Source organism: Sardina pilchardus, chromosome 17 (assembly GCF_963854185.1).
Source record: "Sardina pilchardus chromosome 17, fSarPil1.1, whole genome shotgun sequence".
Taxonomy (NCBI): Eukaryota; Metazoa; Chordata; class Actinopteri; order Clupeiformes; family Clupeidae; genus Sardina; species Sardina pilchardus.
The window spans coordinates 8116219-8134716 of record NC_085010.1 but is presented as its reverse complement, the minus strand read 5'-3'; the positions used below and the strand labels follow the sequence as shown (position 1 = coordinate 8134716).

At 41.2% G+C, this 18498-nt stretch overlaps 2 protein-coding genes across 3 annotated transcripts in view; one reads left to right on the top strand and one right to left on the bottom strand.

Moving 5' to 3' along the window:
* The first annotated feature begins 82 nt into the window (after window positions 1-82).
* On the top strand, window positions 83-10837 carry LOC134062674 (protein mono-ADP-ribosyltransferase PARP12-like). 2 transcript variants are annotated; one of them, XM_062518775.1, is made up of 12 exons: window positions 83-882; window positions 1550-1679; window positions 1919-2186; window positions 2316-2363; window positions 2621-2747; window positions 3044-3209; window positions 4129-4249; window positions 5046-5142; window positions 5410-5479; window positions 6100-6230; window positions 7383-7531; window positions 7619-9898. In XM_062518775.1, the coding sequence occupies exons 1-12, from the start codon at window positions 578-580 to the stop codon at window positions 9157-9159; spliced, it is 3153 nt and encodes a 1050-aa protein (XP_062374759.1). In that variant the 5' UTR covers window positions 83-577; the 3' UTR covers window positions 9160-9898. The 2 variants fall into 2 exon arrangements, with proteins under 2 accessions (XP_062374759.1, XP_062374760.1); XM_062518776.1 differs by having other exon boundaries at window positions 278-882; window positions 9756-10837.
* A 7444-nt stretch (window positions 10838-18281) lies between these two features.
* Window positions 18282-18498, bottom strand: part of LOC134061678 (deleted in malignant brain tumors 1 protein-like) — a 7699-nt gene continuing 7482 nt past the window's right edge. Inside the window, 2 exon segments of the mRNA XM_062517431.1 lie at window positions 18282-18292; window positions 18334-18498. The exon segment at window positions 18334-18498 is cut by the window's right edge and continues 53 nt beyond it. Of these exon segments, the coding sequence (XP_062373415.1) occupies window positions 18282-18292; window positions 18334-18498 (176 nt within the window).

Here is an 18498-nt window from a genome sequence, read left to right as displayed (position 1 = left end):
CTTACGGAGGGCTATGCCTGGCTTTCTAGTTTCCTAAGTCTGTCCTAAATCCATTTTGGGAATCTATTTCATTTCTCAGAACTATCTTCAGTTTCATTATCCACTATTGAATTTGGTGGAGTTTAAAAAAGACTTTATGTAGTGTGTGTGTTGTTGCAGGACATACTATCTATTTAAAAAGAAAAACAATCCAAGTAAATGAAATCGAGCAACTGATTAAATATTTACCAGGATTCTGGAGAGGTGTTGTTACATCATCTAAGGGGCTTGAGCAGGCAAACCAGTAAGTTACAAAAGTAGGCTATATCATTCAAGTGAGGTAGTTTATAGCCTACGTCATCATAAATAGCCTATAACCGGGAATTATCGGACTTTGAGCCATTTTCCTGAAATTCTAATAAGAAGTTGTCTTTATTCTTTCCCTAATCCCTTAGGCCTATGACTGTATACTGACTTCCACCAAGTTAAGTTTCGTTTCCCTGATAGTGACCCGGTGTTTATTTTCCTGGCGAGCAAAGTCCCCCAGCCTGCGCGCTACATAGTGGCACATCCTGACAGCTGTGCAGTACAAGCACAGATGGAGTCACAGCTGCCTACCATGCAGGCCGCAGCGCTAGTCTACAAGGTGACGTGTGCCCAGTCTGGGCGATCGGACCTCGGTCAGCTGAAGGACGATCTAGCTGGCCGGATCCAGAAAGACGAACTTGAGCAAATTCTGGGGAATAAGCAACTGTTTGTTGTTTGCAGTCTGGATGGAAAGAAAACTGTAATCGCCAAGACACAGCTAAGGCTCTGCAGGGCTCGGGATTGCTCTGGCTGTTCAAATTTACACCTGTGTAAATTGTACCTGCTTAGTGAGGACTGCCCTCACAATCGTGGAAGGTAAGGATAGCAGTATTGACAGAGGGTGATAGTCATTTTCCTCAGAATTAATAAAATATCTAGCGGCTAGATCTAGTTGTGGGCTTTTGGTGTTGTGGAGTAGGGATTATGAATATTTTCTTCTGTATTATGAGATTTTCTATGTCAAATACATCTGCTTTATTATTATTATTATTATTATTATTATTATTATAAACCATATCTGCTTTGATCAGCTAAAATATTGTCACTTTTGAAATAATAAATAATTTTCAAACTCTAATCTAAGCTGTTGTTTCATGTTTGATCTTTTTTGATAATTCCTCCTATCTTTGCCTACTAACTATTATCATAAAGTCTACTGTATCTATCAGACATCTTGTTAATCTGCCAAGTTGAGTTATCTCTGTGCCAGGATATTGTGTGCATTGGCTAATCATACACTAAACAGGGTTTAAAAAAACTACTCCATTCACTTTATTTACTCAGATTTTGGAAACCATCCCACAACAGTAGCCTACAGTACCATTGTATGAAGTCATGTTGTGTACTCTGTTTCTAAGCAGATGCTTTGGTCTGAAATATATAATACAACAGTCCTGCGTGCATAAACATGTATGTATTATTATGTAATTCCTTGTATAACCTGAGCTGTATTGCCTTGGCCTTCTTCTGGGTGGGTGTGTAGGCGAGTGTGTTGCTTCAGCCATGACCTGTACTCTGATCACAACAACCAGTTGCTGCGGCAACACTATCTGCAGGAGCTCAGCAGGGAGGAGCTGTGCACTTTACTTCTGCAGAGCACTCTTCTGCCACCGGTGAGATACAAGACACCACACACACACTAATTGTCAAAAGTTTGGGGTCACTAAGACATTTCCATTCTACTCCATTATACAGAATACCAGTAGTTCGTATAACAAAACAGTGTAGTGTACAATTGATTTTAACAATTGAATTAGTAGCAATGTTAAATGCTGTGTAAGTAGTCAGCAAAATAACAAGCCTTTGGACTGTTCTCCAACTGTCATTCCATTGATGTTGCTGTCTCCCTCAGGTGTGCTTCACCTACAACAGAGGTGCAGGTGAGTTTGGGTTTTGTCCCGACAAGGACACCTGCCGTAGGCTCCACATCTGTGAGAAGTACCTCAGGGGTACTTGTTACAGAGGTGACTGTGACAGGTCACATGACTTTTTTGAGCCCCACCCAAATAGAATATTGCAGGCCAGGGGCGTGTCCAGCGGAATGGTGGGATCCTTGCTGTCCGTGTATCGGAACATTCTGGCCATATGGGATTCTAACAGTCCAGGCATTCACAGCAGAGGTACATTGTGGGCACTGGATGTTAATAATATCTCACTGAAAGAGCAATACCTTTACACAATTATAGTCTGTTGATTCTTTTACAAATGTAACTTAACCACATCTGAACTGTCCCAATTATATTTTACAGGCACAGAAATATGCCTCTTTCATATCAAGAATTACTGCAAACAAGGAAGTAAGTTTCACATTTCAGCTAGACATGCTTCAATGAAAAATATCCTAATTTGTGAATCATGAAGAATATCAGAATCAAAATCAGAATCCGCTTTATTGGCCAGGTTTGCATAACGAAACAAAGAATTTGACTCTCAAAGTACACCACTCAACAATAACATAAAAAGTATACAAAATGACAGAATATAAAATATGAATATATATTATAATATAACTAACAAATAACATCAATTACTATGTCTGTCTGCTTGCTCAAAGACAGGTGTGCAAAGGTCCACTTCCACTTGCCATACAGATGGGAGTTTAAGGATGGACAGGGCTGGTCGCAGCTTACAGACAACGAAACCATAGAGCAAGACTACTGTGACCCGTCAAAGTCCTACAGGTCAGGGACTGGTTTAGGACTCTACCTGTGCTCATGAGATGTAGCTTTCCTTCAAATTCATTTGTGTATTGACAGGGTGTCTCAGTTCAGTTTTGGCTTGTAAACTGGGGGGGGGCTTTTCTAGTCAGTCGAACAATGAACAACATCCTTGTAAAATGCATTGCCTCATTCCCACAAGATATATAAATAGATAGATAGATAGATAGATAGGTAGACAGATAATTACTTTATTCAGCTTCAAGAAGAAATTGCGGTGTCCTGCCATCCTTAAATCTTATATATTTTTTTCATCTAAGTGGGGGAAATGTGCCTGTGCATTTTGACACCATGACCCGGAATTCGGTAGAGGTTCGACGCCTCTCCACAGTCTCCTCGGTGACCCAGCCCACCTTCATCCTCACCACCAGATGGGCATGGTACTGGGAGGACGAGTTTGGACACTGGACTCAGTACGCATCATCAGTAAGGGACTTTGCACACGACTCAGAATGCATTATTTTTTTAAAAAACATTTTGTGATTTTGGCCCATGACACATTTGCACACTATTATAGCAGGACATCATCTATAGTATAGGCCACATTTAGGTGTGTGATTACTTCGATAAGTGTAAGTATGTGAGTTTAGACATATTTACTATTAAAACTATGTACTATTTACTATTTATAAACTTCACATTTACTTCATTAAGGACAATCTATCTATTGTAAAAACTCTATTTATGTTTTGCATGTAAATATCTTTCTTTCATTTTCTCTTCTCTGCTCCCTCTCTTCATTGATGTCCTCTTCTCAAGGGCCGTTCACACAAAGAACGATAACTTTAACGATAACCATAAACAAATATCGTTCTCGTTAATATGAATGACGACATTCATAAACTATTATCAGGATAATGACATGAAGAACGATATTGTTGGGGATCACTTTCAGAGCGATTTTGAGAATGATAAAAAGCTGCCAATCAGAACCCATAATATTTTAGCCATCAAATTCATTAACATGAGGAGAGACTTTTCTTATCGTTGGCCAGTGTGGATGCTTTTATCGTTATGGTTATGGTTATGGTTATTGTTATGTTGCTCCCTTTATATGTCTTTATGTAAACACTTTTACATTACATACAGAGATACGCAAACACACGTACTGCTGATTCACTCAGTTCTTCCTTTATTGTGTACCACAACTATACAACCACACTCATTACTAGTGGCTTAGCGCCACCTATTGGTAGAAAACAATATAACCTTTAGGTTCGTACATAACAGTTATCGTTATCGTTATCGCTCTTGGTGTGAATGCTGCTTTACACCGTCTTTTTTTCATTCATTCATTTGTTTTACTTTTATGGTGCTAACGAAAACCCTATTTTAACATTTACAGGAGGGTGCTGACCATTCAGCCTCCATCACTAGTGAAGAACTGGAGAAGAAGTACCAGGAGGACAATAGTGCTGCTATTGAGTTCAATGCTGGAAAACACACCTATGAACTCAGCATGCAAGGTCTGTTTGGTTTAGACAGAGTAAACACTAATTGCACAATGGACCCATTTTATAGACACAATAAGGGTCATAACAAGGCTGACGTGTACAAAGACAGCTGTGTGTTTCCTCATATGCTCTTTAACAAGGCTGACGTATACAGTTACAGCACTGTTTATCCTTATCATAACAGGGCTATTTTGTGCAGTTACAACACTGATTTTCCTCATATGATCGTAACAGGGCTGACCAGTAACTGCACTGTTCTTCTTCACATGATCATAACAGGGCTGACGTGTGCAGTAACTGCACTGTTCTTCTTCACATGATCGTAACAGGGCTGACCAGTAACTGCACTGCTCTTCTTCACGTGATCGTAACAGGGCTGATGTGTGCAGTAACTGCACTGTTTTTCCTCACGTGTTCTCTGGGCTTGCAGTTTTCAGGCACTTCAGGTGTAACGGGCCGAGTTAAGCTTAGAGAGTTTCTGAACTTCAGGCACAGACATTTTCCTTGCTTTATAACTAACTTAATGCAAAAGGCTGTTTGTTACTTTCTTATCTTTCGCAAAAATGATCTAAATCCACCCCATGTTTAAACATGAACAATGCTCCAGTTGCAATGAGTGGTGCGCAATCCATGTAATCTAAAGTGAATCAACCACAGCTTTAGCTTACACCTGCTAAAGCTGCATGATTAGATTGAAGCTGAAAAAGAGTTATTGGACAGACATAATTCAGTGTCTGACATAGTTTTGTTAAAAATCCGAGGTAATAGAGGAGAGATGCTAGATGTTCTTTTCTTCATCATTTCTCAGACATGATTCAGTCCAACCAGCGGTTTGGCACCAAAAGACTTGTGAGAAGAAGACCTGTCTTTGTCTCAGCAGCAGAGGTTCGAAAGATTAAATCAAGGTAAACAGCCAACCAATTATTCTCTTTATAGTATATTTCTCTGCAAAGTTTCCTCACCTCCACTCTAGATAGAAAACAATTCACAATCATACTGTACCTATTTTTGCGTATTTTTGTTACGTATTTGTGTTACGTATTTTTGTTTACATAATTATATGGTTACGTATTTTTGTTTTTTGAAAATATTGAATTGTTTAGTGATACTTAAAATTTAGAAAAAGATTTGACTCTCTCACTCTTTCTCTATCTCACTCTCTCTCTCTCCAGTTCAGTCCAGACACGTAAGAGTATGCCCCACCACTGGGATAAACTGAACATGCCAGAAACAGGATTTAAGGTGAAAGTCTGGTGTTGATCATCCAACATTTATCATATAGTTTTTTTACAATCCTCCAAGTCATACTGTTAAACGATGTTGTATAAGCTAAATTTAGATTTCCTTTAGACAATCACATATTTTTTTAAAACACATATCCTGTTCCTCATGTTTTTTACTTATTTTTATATATAAACATATAAGCTTTGCTTAAGCTAATATTATTAGCTATTATTATATAATTATTAACAACATATTTTAAGTTTTTCCCCTTCCTCCTCTATAATGTAATGTACATTATCTTATCATTATCATCTTATTTTAACATCTCTTGTTCCTTCATTGTTTCTGTAATCTCGGCTTCATTGAAAATGAAGGCTACTCTCAATGACTCTCCGAGAATAAATAAAGGTTGAATGAATGAATGAAAGTTAATGTATTAACTTATGTATTTACAAGTAAATATATGTATGTACAGTACATATAGGTGTGAGGACATCATCTTTTAGATGGTAAAATCATGGGTTTTGCAACAAAAATATATGCTGTATTGGAAAGGAGGATTTTTTTGTAGATAATACAGTATGTGTTTTTGAGAAGTATTGATCACTTTGTCACAGAAATGCCCATTTTCATTTCAGAGGGTTACACTTGAAAGTTCCTCAAAGGACTACACAGCGATTGCTGACCTCTTCAGGCAAACCATGACTGGATTTAGAGTGACCAGCATCGAAAGAGTCCAGAACCACGGCTTGTGGGAGGTTTTTCAGTGGTATGTCCTGACAAAAGACAGTATAGCTGAGGAATGATTTTATTGGTGTTTACTGTACATGTTGCTTTCCTTCCTCTGAGACGTTAAACAGGGGTCCTGATCATTAAAGATGGCTCTTACTGTCTGCAAAGAGTATAGGGGCCTCCCTTCCCCAGTGTCCTGGCTAAATTCCCAAGGCGGCTCATTCAATCTGGGCCCCTAATCATCCATTACATTACATTACATTTTGCAGACAGTTTTTGTCCAAAGTGACTTACATATGTCAACTATATTACAATATGATTACATTGACATTGTCCCCAGAGGAACTTCAAATTCAAGTTCAAGTTCAAAGTTGTGTGTACTCATGAATAAGCATTTATTACTATTGGAATTCCTTGTGCTTACAACTGTCAGACTAATGCACACTAGCCCAGCTAATTTACCACTACACTACCACTGCACGCTAGCACAGCTAATTAACCACTACACTACCACTGCCCTACAGGCTACTACACGTTAGCCCAGCTAATTAACCACTACACTACCACTGGCCCATCATCCCCTTGTAACTGGCTCATTCATTCATTCATTCATTCATTCCCTCACTCTTTACCTCAATCCGATATGTGGTGAACGTTCTGACACATAATGACTTTGGTTGCCTCAAAAAGTTTAATATAAGTGCAATGTGTTGTGTTGTTATTTGTTTTTCAAGCTATCTGCTAATTTCTCAAATATCTGAATTGAAACACAGTTTGTGTATATGAGCATCATAATTTGATAGCAAATCTGATAACAAATCAGTTATCATCTTCTGGGAACCTGTCGGTATGGTTTAATGAGTGCGGGCAGAGAGTTGAGTGCAGACCTTTTCTTGTTTCAGTCCCAGCTGACAGAAAAGAATAGAAGAATGATAACACACTTTGGCTTCTTTTAATTCAACAGAGTCTGAGTGTGCAGTCATTTTACGTTTTAGCTAATGCACAGTATTTTATTCACCATCCATATCTTAATTGTACTATATGAATCATTTGTGGAAATACGGAGCGTGTTTAACCTAGACTATCTATGGAAATATAACTGATTTTGGCTGATTAGATGGCAAATAATTCATTGCAGCACACAACATCAGTTACTGTCCTGGTATTGATGTTTTTATTTATACTATAGGCAAGCAGATCAGATGAGAAAAAATAATTCTGGACGGACAAATGAAAAAATCCTCTTCCACGGCACCGACTCCAAGCACGTTGATGCCATCTGTCAGCAGAACTTTGACTGGCGCATCTGTGGGACCCATGGAACCGCCTATGGCAAAGGTGGGTGTTAAACCTTTAACTAATCAGATGAGAACGAGTGTGAGGTTACTGTGCCTGTGGGTCTCAACCTCTGCCATGTTGTTCTAGGGAGTTACTTTGCCAGAGACGCCAGGTACTCCCACAGCTACACAAGCCCGTCCAGCTCCAGGACCATGTTCGCCTGTAGGGTCTTACTAGGAGAGTACACCACAGGGATGGCTAGCTACGTCCGACCCCCGGCCAGAGAAGACGACCTGAACGCGTTTTACGACAGCTGTGTGAACCGCATGTCGGACCCGTCCGTGTTTGTCGTGTTTGAAAAACACCAGGTGTACCCCGAGTACCTCATCCAGTACACCGAGGGTGCTCTGCCACCAGGTGTGCACGTCCCGCAAAGCATCTCTTCTCAGGGAGCCTCCACCTCACAAGGCCTCTCCAAGGCCACCTCGTCCGCACGATTCAGCGATGGGACGACCACCACCACAGACGCACCGTTCATCTCAAATGCCAGAGCTCTGCAGGCCACCACCACAGACGCACCGTTCATCTCAAATGCCAGAGCTCTGCAGGCCTCTGCTGGAGCTGCCGCTCTTGTGGTTCCCCGCCAGGCTGGGCCAACTCGGCACATTCCCATGTCTGCCACAGCCACCTCAGACAAGCCACAAGCGACACACGTAGACTCTAGGTTCAGTTCAAGTGCTCAAGCCAGAGTCCCAGTCTTCACGAAAGCACCTACGCTTGTGCCCAGGTCACACGCTTCACCTGGTTCAACCTTGACCTCAGCAAGGTCATCAGATGACCTTGTGATGTCTGTGTCAGAGAATACACTAGGCAGTTATGTCCTCCCAAGTAGTGCACGCTCAACTTCGATGCCAGTGAGGCCTAGAATAGCGGCCAAATCAGCAAGCCTCACTAAGCACTTTGTTAGCCCCAAAACAGAGGTCTCAGATGCCACCCTTGCTCATTCGGCTGTTTCTAAGGTGGCACACACCTCGGTCTCTCACCAGACTCCCCAGAGTTTTCCCTCATCCGGATGCGTGACCATCTCTGAACTTGAGGCAGCTGCAAGAGGTGTCAGAGTCAGAGACAGAACTAGTGTTCAGAACTCTGTGGCCAAAGTCCGACCGTCACACTGGCAAGCTGGAAAGGCACTGTCCGAAGCATCTATCCCTCCATCTCTCTCAAAATATGTCAGCCCCTTAGATGATGTGAGGGAGTTGCATGCTACCACTGTGTGCTCTCACTCTGGGCTGATCTCCGACCAAAGCACCTGTGAAAAGCGTCAGGTTCCAGGCTCTGCTAGCAGAACCTTACGTTCTCCGACCACACGGGACTCTGGGCTTATGTCCGACCTTAACAGGGAGTACCAAAGCACCCTGGAAAAGCGTCATGTTCCAAGCTCCGCTAGCAGAACCTTAAGGTCTTCGAGTTCAGGCGCTCATCCATCAGCGCCAAGCGTGTTTTCACCCTCACGAGCAAACATCATGTCTCGTCCGACTCTTTGGCTCTCAGGGGCGAATGACCCGCAGTTGGCATCACCCATGCCTTCCACATTGCCATCTGACGCCACGGGCCAGTCTCCACTGTCCCATGTGGGCGCGTTTTCAGATTTACTTGATTACTTCCAGAAACTCTCTAATCAGAAATGAGATTCTGTTTTTATTTCAATCTTGGTGATTGTTGTTTGCTAGATTGACTGGACTTGCTGAAATGGCATCTATTGTATTGTAATCATAACAAAAAGGAATTTAAACCAGTACTCACTGCCACAAAAGCACAGCACTATCTAAATTAAGTATACTGTATCTAAATAAATAATAATAAAAATGTATGTTCATTGTTTTTTATTTGCTTCTATGAGTGTACAGGTTTTTTTACCATTTTGAAACAACATAAATATCATAATTCACTTAAAGGAACACGGCAAATTAATAAATTGAAGTGGGTTAGACCAGTTAGCCTATAGCTCACTTTTAGCTACAGGCTGGCTACAGGCTAGCTGGTCCAACCCACTTCAATGAATTATGCTAAGATAGGCTAACTGTGAAGGGAAGAGAAAAGAAGGGTATGTGTCCTCTTATCTAATTCTGGAGAAGAGGGCAAATAAGCTTACTTCCCAACAAGTGCACGTGTTCCTTTCAGAGTCTAAGTCTGCCAGCAATAAGAAAATACTCCATGTATGAAATGTGCAATTTCATAAGCTTGTTTTGCGGGTGTAAATATTATTCTCTTTCTTTTATTCCAGGAAGTTACTTTGCCAGAGATGCCTCATACTCTCACAGATACACCAGCTGGGAGGGAACCAGGGCCATGTTTGTCTGTCGGGTTCTGGTAGGGGAACCCGCTCAAGGCAACCCCAGTCTTCTCCGACCGCCGGCAAAAAATGGAGAAGACACGCGTCTGTATGACAGCTGTGTGGATGACGTCTGCAACCCCTCCATCTTTGTGATATTCGAGAAGCACCAGGTGTACCCTGAGTACCTCCTCCAGTACGAGGAAGGGCCGGAGACGGAGGCTGCTGGCAGTGCCACCGTATCTCGGCCAGGTCGCCCCAGGACCAAATCTCTTTCCTCCTCATCCAGCCTTCTGCTCTCTCCCCTGAGCCAGCCCACCATTGTGACCTCACACGTGCACCGGCGCCAACACTCCATGGAGCGCGGGCCGAGTTCCAATCTCACCAGGTCCAGAGGCTTCGGATCCCTGACATCTTTGAATAATCTACACCAGATTAACTCCTCGTCTGTGTTCTCAGTTCCACGTTCCCAGCCCAGGATGACTTTATATCAATCCCCCGCCAGATTAAGGCCCTTCGTGACAAACACCCCGCGGCTAAGGTACACACAGCCAATGACCAGGAGGACCACCTCAATGGCGGCCCTCGATCAGCCTTGGTTGTTTTAGATTCAAGGGCTATTAGTAACCCCTTGTCTTGAGACTCAACCATGTTTTGAAATGATTAATTGGTAAGGGTAATAAATACAGTAGGCCTATGTTCAGTTAATATTGCCAAAATCTCAAACAATGTGAGGGATTACAACATTTGACTTCTTTGCAATTTGTTCATAGAATAACGAGTGCAAATGGGGAATGAAGAGTATTCAATAAATGGAATTGTATTTTGTCCATTCTATGCTATCTCTCAGTCACTCCTGTATGTTTTTGCTCTGGGTTTGTGTTCTCAGGAATTGTACTGTAGCAGAGAATTGCATTGTCAATTGTCAATTTTATTTGTCAATTGTATTGTCAATGTGTTGACAATGACAGTAGAAATATCTGTAATGAACAGAAATAAATTCAGTTGACAAGAATCATGACTCCTCTCTTTGTAGGCCTACTTATTGGACAATAACACTCATTACAATACATTTTTAGAAAAAAGACATCAAAAATGTTTTATTTTTCTATTTCCATGCAGAATTGTTAAGTATTATTCTGTTAAGATTATGAAAATATTTGTAAGTGTCTAAAATGTATTGTGTGCCAATTTCAAATATTTATACATATACTGTAAATATGTTACTATGTGAAAATATATACTGTATGTGAAAATATATTGTGTATGGGCCTGTATGGGCATGCAGTACAACAATACATAGAACTGGGCATACAGAATGGGCATGGGCATTTAGGTCTCTTTCAGATGTCTACGTTTTTGACACCAATTACACATTTTGACCTGTAGGGGGTTCATACAACCAACTAAGGAATGAGTTCAGTCAACATGCACTACACACAGAAAAAACATATCGGCCATCCAGTCAAATGTTCGCATGGAAATGGGAGGCCGTGAGCATCAGATATTTTCTTACTATTATGCCAGACTTGAGGATGCTTCAGCTGCTCAACTCAAAGGATATTAATGATGTAAACAGCTTTTAGAGTCTGCTGCAGTTCATTAGCTGACCACAGTTTTACACATGGCAATAGGGGGCGCTGTGGAGCTCCTGTCAGCAGAGATCACCAGGCCCATGACACGAGTGAGTAGCCGGGGTCACCATGGTGCACTGTCTGAGGCAGTGATATTCTGTCACGAATGTGATGCATTTGAATTACTGTGTTTTGTTTGAATGGACAGCAGCCTCTAAATGGCACCAGGCGCTCATTCACCATGACCTCTGGGCCTGGGTTACACGTTAGTGGAGGACGTTTCACCCACCTATTCAAAAGTTACGTTTTTATTTGAGTGTATCTTAATCTATTGGATATGGCATTTTTTTTAAAATTCTCCTTCATTTAAACTTGAATGTATATCATTGTCATCATATAGAATTAACTCTTCAATATTTGTAAACATCCAGAGCGTGTTAGGTGTGCGGGCAACATGGGCTCAGAAAAATGGCACAGCTAATGGACCTGCATGTTGAGCTGTCAAGGTACTGTATGCACTTTCATTGTCACCCCCAGAACCGTGAACTGTATCTTACAGTAATAAATTAGAGTAGCTAATGGCGACTGTCTGCCTGATCCTGAGCTAATAACATAATGGCAAGATAATGTTAGCAAGTGGCCAGAGATTCATTGGCCCGCCATATACGACTATCTGGTTGACAAGCCCAGCATGTACTATACACAAAAAAGTAGTACAAGTAGGTATTTTTCTTGATGTGTCCTTGACACACACACACACACACACACACACACACACACACACAAACACACACAATCAGTTCTGTCTATAGTCCACTAGGGGCTGTCAACACAAAAAAGTCCTTCAACTGTGCCATACACTATTCCACCCAATCAGCATGAATTATGAGCATGGAAGGATTTAAGGGCCACTAAGTGCAAACTTTTGACAGACCCAAAGATTACACAGAACTGATGGATATGCAGCAAGTGACTTTAACCATGACGAGTGAAATCCCAGACATAATAAAATATAGAAAGGTTCTGAAAAAGTGTCAGTATGTAAACTAAAGTATCATTGAGCAAATTTTATTTATCATATATTCAGGGTTACATTACAGGTTCAGAAGTATTTCAAATTTCTAGGTTGTTTGACAACAATTGCACATTTTGGCCTGTAGGGGGTTCATAAAACCAACTAAGGAGTGTGTTCAGTCTGAGCCCTGTAGAGAGATATATATCTAGATAGGTAGATAGATACAGTATCTGGTCTAGATACATACAAAACAACATATCCGTCATCCAATCAAATGTTAGCATGGAGGTGGGAGGCTGTGAGCATATGGTCTTGCTCTATAGAGCTTGTTAGCCAATGATTTAATAAGGGATACAAAGTTACCTCTGTGCTCCGCTAATAACGTTCATTTACTACTACTGGATGTTTCAGTTGCCAAACATATTAATAAATTGGTACAGTACAATAATAGGCATTTGTTACAAAATGATTAACATTGAAGATTTGCTTAAACTGTATTGATGTTATGAATGTTAAGAAAAAATATCAGCAAAGCAGAAAAAAATATAGAGTGATTATTATATTACTCATGTTATTGCTGCTTACGAGTGGATACATTCATACCATTAACACAAAACATATGTGTATTTTTCTTAAGTTTTAAATGTGACACTAACTATTCAGCTCAAGTTTAATGTAAATGTAAATGCTATTTGCATGGGGAAACACAAAAGTATATTGCCGCAAAGTCAGCAAACATCAGGAAATACAAAAACCACACACAGGAACTCCAGCTGAACCACTTAGAATTTTTTTTAAAAAAGAAGTAATTGAGTTTTTTTTTTTTTAGTTTCCTGTTTTTAGTTTCATTTTTAGTATCCTTAGGACATCTAGTCAAAATTTCTGGATGATAACATTAAGAAGCGGTGGCAATTTTGTTGTTGCCATACTTCCAAAATGGCTGCCAAAAAAGTCAGACAGAAAATAAAAGCATATCAACCCTACAGGGAGGGTCCAAACCAAGCAATCCCTAATAGTCTAAGCAAGTTATCCTGAAAAGGGGTCAAAGTTGGAAGTAAATATAGCAAATGCATATTTGGTATCACAGGTCACATCACAATCAGTCATTTTGAGCTCTATGTTAATGGTCTAAATGCAAAATCTGAAGTGTGATGTTCAGCTTGACGTTGTTTCAGTCCCCCACCGTCGACTTCAAGGCAGTGCTATACCGGCCACCTCACTCTAGCACCTTCCAGCCGGTGCTGCATTGAAGTAGACGGTGGGGGCCCAAAAGATCATATGTGAGATATGGGAAAACCCCTCACTTGGTGAAAGCAAACACCCTTAATTACTGCTCTGTTTCAACCCTCTTAGGCAAAATGTCACCAGCTTTAGATTCTGATACCATCTTAGCCACATCCTGGATACCGTCCTTTCGCAACACACTGGGTACCAGCCTAGCCACATCCTGGATGGAAAGATGGTATCAGAGTCTGAAGTTGGTGGAATTCAGATCTGTTGTGCATGTTCATTTAAGGTGTGTTGAAATAATGCTATTTTTCTTATTTACTTAATGTAATGTTATCATCCAGAAATGTTCAGTAGATGTCCTGAAGATGTTGCAAGTTTTCCCCCAGACTACTATACAAATCATAAAAAAAACATCTTTCAATATAAATGGCGTAACAAGTTAAGAACTTTCAAAATATCCATTGAAATTAAGCTTTGCACATACTTTGTCATAAGCTATCAAATATATAAATGGCATCTCAACAAAAAGCTCAGAGCTCCAGTCCACCACAGCTGATGAGTCCTCTGCTCTGCTGACCTCTTCATGTGTCACTCCTCAGACTCCGCCCCCACATCATCATAATCCATCCCTAGCAACAGTCACTCACACCACTGACCAATCAACACCAAAACAAAAGTGTGCACTGATTAATACTGAAATCAATTATTGTTTGCTTATTTATTCATAGTAACAGGTAAACATCCGGCAGTCATGCTCATTCAGACAGACTGGGACATTGATAGTTCATTTTTCATGTATGTATTTAATCTGTGAATATGGTATGGCATGGTAACTCAAAACATGCTGATACAAACACTCACCCTTAGTCATTTAGAGGCATTCTCATCAATGGTGATGTCATCATAATCGTCCAGCCCCTCCTCTCTCAAAGACTCTGTTGACAGAAATCCTCTCACTAAATCATCCAACTCCACCAGCCACTCTATAGCACCCATTGGAGCTGCATGCTATACATGGCATAATAGAATAACACTGCTGAACACTGATTGATTGGTGATTAGGCTATCTGTAAGTCAATGTCGTAAAATAAGATTTATTTTAAAAATCAGACTACCAGAATACAGAATAACAGGGGGCCAAATAATAGCCTACTACTAGCGGGCCATCTTTGGCCAACCAACCAATTTAGACCAGTTAAGGTAATAAATCAAAATCAAAATATTTTAGTGGTTTAGTCAGTAGCTCTAATACTAGCAACAGAACTACCGTAAACAGACATACTGCATATTTCATAAGCCCATCAGAGAAGCCACAAACCTGTCAACATATCATCGAGGTTGGTCTCGTTGTCATCAGCAGTGCCATCATCATAGTGCTCCACCGTTGGCTCTCTCAGAGAAGCAACTGAAAAAGTAAAGAGAGATCAGAAAAGCAGTATCCCCCTCTCTCTCTCTCTCCCCTACCTGAGATGGGTCTCCTTTTATCCTCCTGCACGTCTTCATACAAGGAATTCTGAGCATCAGATAGGAGGCGTGCTGTCAGATGGAAAATTCTAAAGCTGTGTTACATTCATCGACCTAAACAAACATCGCCTGACAGTGTCCTGATTTTGCATATCTGTAGGGATATATTATAAAACACAGACTAACACAATAAGTCGTGCAGTCGATTCAGTTTTCTCATGTACTCATGTACGCTGTTAGCCTAGAAATCTAGACGCACCCTAGCGGCCAAAAATATTTTTGCCTAGCGGGATGGTCTAGGGTCGCACCGTTGAGGCCAAGACTGCGCCAGGCTGCAGATCGGCCTGACCAATCAGAACGCTCTATCTGTATACGGAGTCCTTGAGCCCGAAGGCATCACGCAATAAACAAATCAGAAGCAACGAAAGGCGGGTCTTGGCATCTAACTTATCTTTCACACACAACAGCGCCGACTCCGATAATTAGATTTAAAACGTTCTCCTGCTTGCTAGATTTTCTTCACTGTTGATTCGCTGTTTCTCTTTGAGTTTCCAAGTTAATGTTAAGGCTGCTACGTCTATCATTGTCCTATAGCCTACTTGTTGCAGAGCTGTGTAACATAACATCTATTTGCGTCTGTCTTGGTAAGTTCACACTTGAAATAGCGAATCTAATCGGAGCTGCCAAGTATCACGCTTTGAGTGTGACAGACAGTCAAACAAATGTTCGACGAACGCATCTCACTGTCGCTTGCAATTTTCTGAAACTTGGCAGCCCTGTTGCCGTTTTGCCGACCGGCTACGATTGGTCACAAATGCTGGCCTATTACGTGCAGAAGCAGTTTGAAAGACAACTGTTCATCCCACCCACAGGCTTCAACTCTGTGAATGGTCCGACCCCAGACTATACATTTCTGTGTAGTTTGGCTTGCCAGGCTAGTACGCTGTGTTTGGGCAGTTATGATTCTCCTCCCCTTCCCCATACGTGTTTTTTTTACAGAACAGAAGTTTCATCCAACTTACACTAATGATTCTTATTAATATGGCAGTAGCACACAACTGTGGTTGGGCAGTTATGATTCTCCTCCCCTTCCTCATGCGCTCCTGTACTGTGCTCTGATTCAGCTGTGTAGCCGGTGTGGTTTTCTTACAGAACAGAAGTTTTACCCAACTGACACTAATGATTTTACAATGATGATTTTACCAATGTGGCAGTAGCACACAACTCGAAACATTGTTATCACAGACCAAAGAGCTCATTCAGGCATCCTGCCAATAGTGTGTTTGAGCCCTCAGTGTGTGATATGTTTTTACAGTAGGCTACATGCTTGTCTACCTACTACCTCAGTGGTATGAGTAGCATATATTATACTGTAGCTTGTGTGTCTGAGGTGCACGTACACCTAGCTTGATGACCTCTCACCTCTATGACGACCTCTGGAGGAACCGGCTGTGGTCAGTCTGTGGTCCAGATCCTCAACGACAGCTTCACTCATTTCCACGTGTCTCCTTTTGGAGAGAGCTGCAGGATAGGTAGAGTAAAGTACCGACCCACATGATCATATATTTAATATATACAGTCAGGAATTAAAGCATGGACTAAAATGAAAAAGTAATCGTTTTCATTTAGTTTATTTTAAGTCAAACAAATTTGATTAAAATAAAAAATTAATTTGATGGCATTAAGGCTTATGTTATGCATGTCTCATCAAACCGATACAAAATTTAAACAGCAAAATAAAAATCACACTTAAAAACACGTATTGATGAGATAATTGCAGCACCTCTCCTCAGTGCCCTGTTGTTCCCAAACAGCAACGCCAGTGAGCCCAGCAGCAGCAGCAGGAGCAGGAGCCCCAGAGTGGCTGCATGCAATGACAACGTGGGAAAGTAAGACTAACACAGATGCATGCACATTCTCACATACACACACACATGCACATGCAGATACAGATGCACACACTCAAACACACACAAAGCATTGTGTAGCATGTCATATATATATTTTTTTGTTGTTGTTGTTGTTGTTGTTGCATATTACAGTTTTAAAGTGTCTATAGAAAACCAAGAGCATTGATCTCACCTGAACAATCCCTAACTGAGTCCTCAGTACCTGTGTAAGATGTAAAAAGTAAAAATATATATATATTGCCCACATTAATTACCATTTCAACAATAACTAGATGTAGTGCAAAGCACTACAAAATACTGCCACTCATTCCTGCACATTCTCTCCGCAAAAATGAATCACGATTTGTCTCCATCACTACTCCATCCTCTTGCAGTTTTTGCGTATGTATATAAGTGTGCGCAGGTGTGCATGTTTACTTTTGTGCATATGTGTGCTTCTCTGTGTGGGGGTAATGGGGTGTGGGCATGCATAGTGTACAGTCACTAAATGTACATATATGTTCACTTGAGGAATGGTCCTCCATGAACGGAATTCCATGAACTTGGCATGCATTTAGAGGGTGTTATAATGACCCTACACTTCAAATTCCATGCAGTTTTGAACCTGTCAGCCAAAGATACCTGCAATTACAATGCCTTGCTGTATGACCAACCCTTCATTTTCTGTTTGAGAACAGAAAAGTCTGTTGAAACAAAATGAGGACACGCCATGTTGTTCTCACACCATGTATGACACTGTTGCAAGACTGAAAAGAATTGTCAGCAAAAAACATAATTCTAAAAAAGTCAGATGAGAATTAAACTAAATTCCAAGGACACAAACTCTTACCAGAACACAGTAACCCTACGTCCATTTCATGTGAGCAGTTGTGGTTCATAGGAGATGTTGGGCAGAGTTGAATCTGAGTCTCGTTGCCTCCACACTGGATCTCCTCTGACCACACCTGGCCCTCTCCCTCTCCAAATGCAGCTGCTCCCAGCACCTCTACAGGAGCCCCACAGCCCAGCTGTCGACACACAACCTCTGCATCCTGCCAGTCGAATGTGGCGTTACACACCGTTCCCCAGGTGGTCCCATGTTCCACCTCCACTCTCCCAGAACACCGGTGGGAACCGGTCACTAGCCTCGGAGCTCTGTGTTCTGAGTGGAAATAATTTTTAATTTGCATTCTGCATCAAAACCTCATATATGATGCATAATAATGGAATGGGCATTTACATAAAATATACTGTCACCTTACCTGAACAGGTGACTCCAACATTGTTTTTAGGCTGGCATGTGTGTTCACCCAATCCCTTATGAGAACAGGACTTTAGACTGGTCTCCCACCCCACACAACCAACCTCAGCCATCAAAACTCTCCCTGCTCCCTCTCCAAAGTGGACATCTGAGAGGGAATCTACAGCGACACCACAGCCCAACTCTTTACACACAACTGCTGTATCAACCCTGTCCCAATCAGCACCACACACTGTACCCCACTCTCCCTCATGATAAAGCT

What these genes read in the sequence shown, in the direction of transcription:
- LOC134062674 (XM_062518775.1), top strand. Translation starts at nt 578, where the DNA reads ATGGAGTCACAGCTGCCTACCATGCAGGCCGCAGCGCTAGTCTACAAG. An exon ending in GAATTACTGCAAACAAGGAA is followed by an intron (nt 2,364 to 2,620) that starts GTAAGTTTCACA and finishes GCTTGCTCAAAG; the next exon opens with ACAGGTGTGCAAAGGTCCAC. An exon ending in CTATGAACTCAGCATGCAAG is followed by an intron (nt 4,250 to 5,045) that starts GTCTGTTTGGTT and finishes ATCATTTCTCAG; the next exon opens with ACATGATTCAGTCCAACCAG.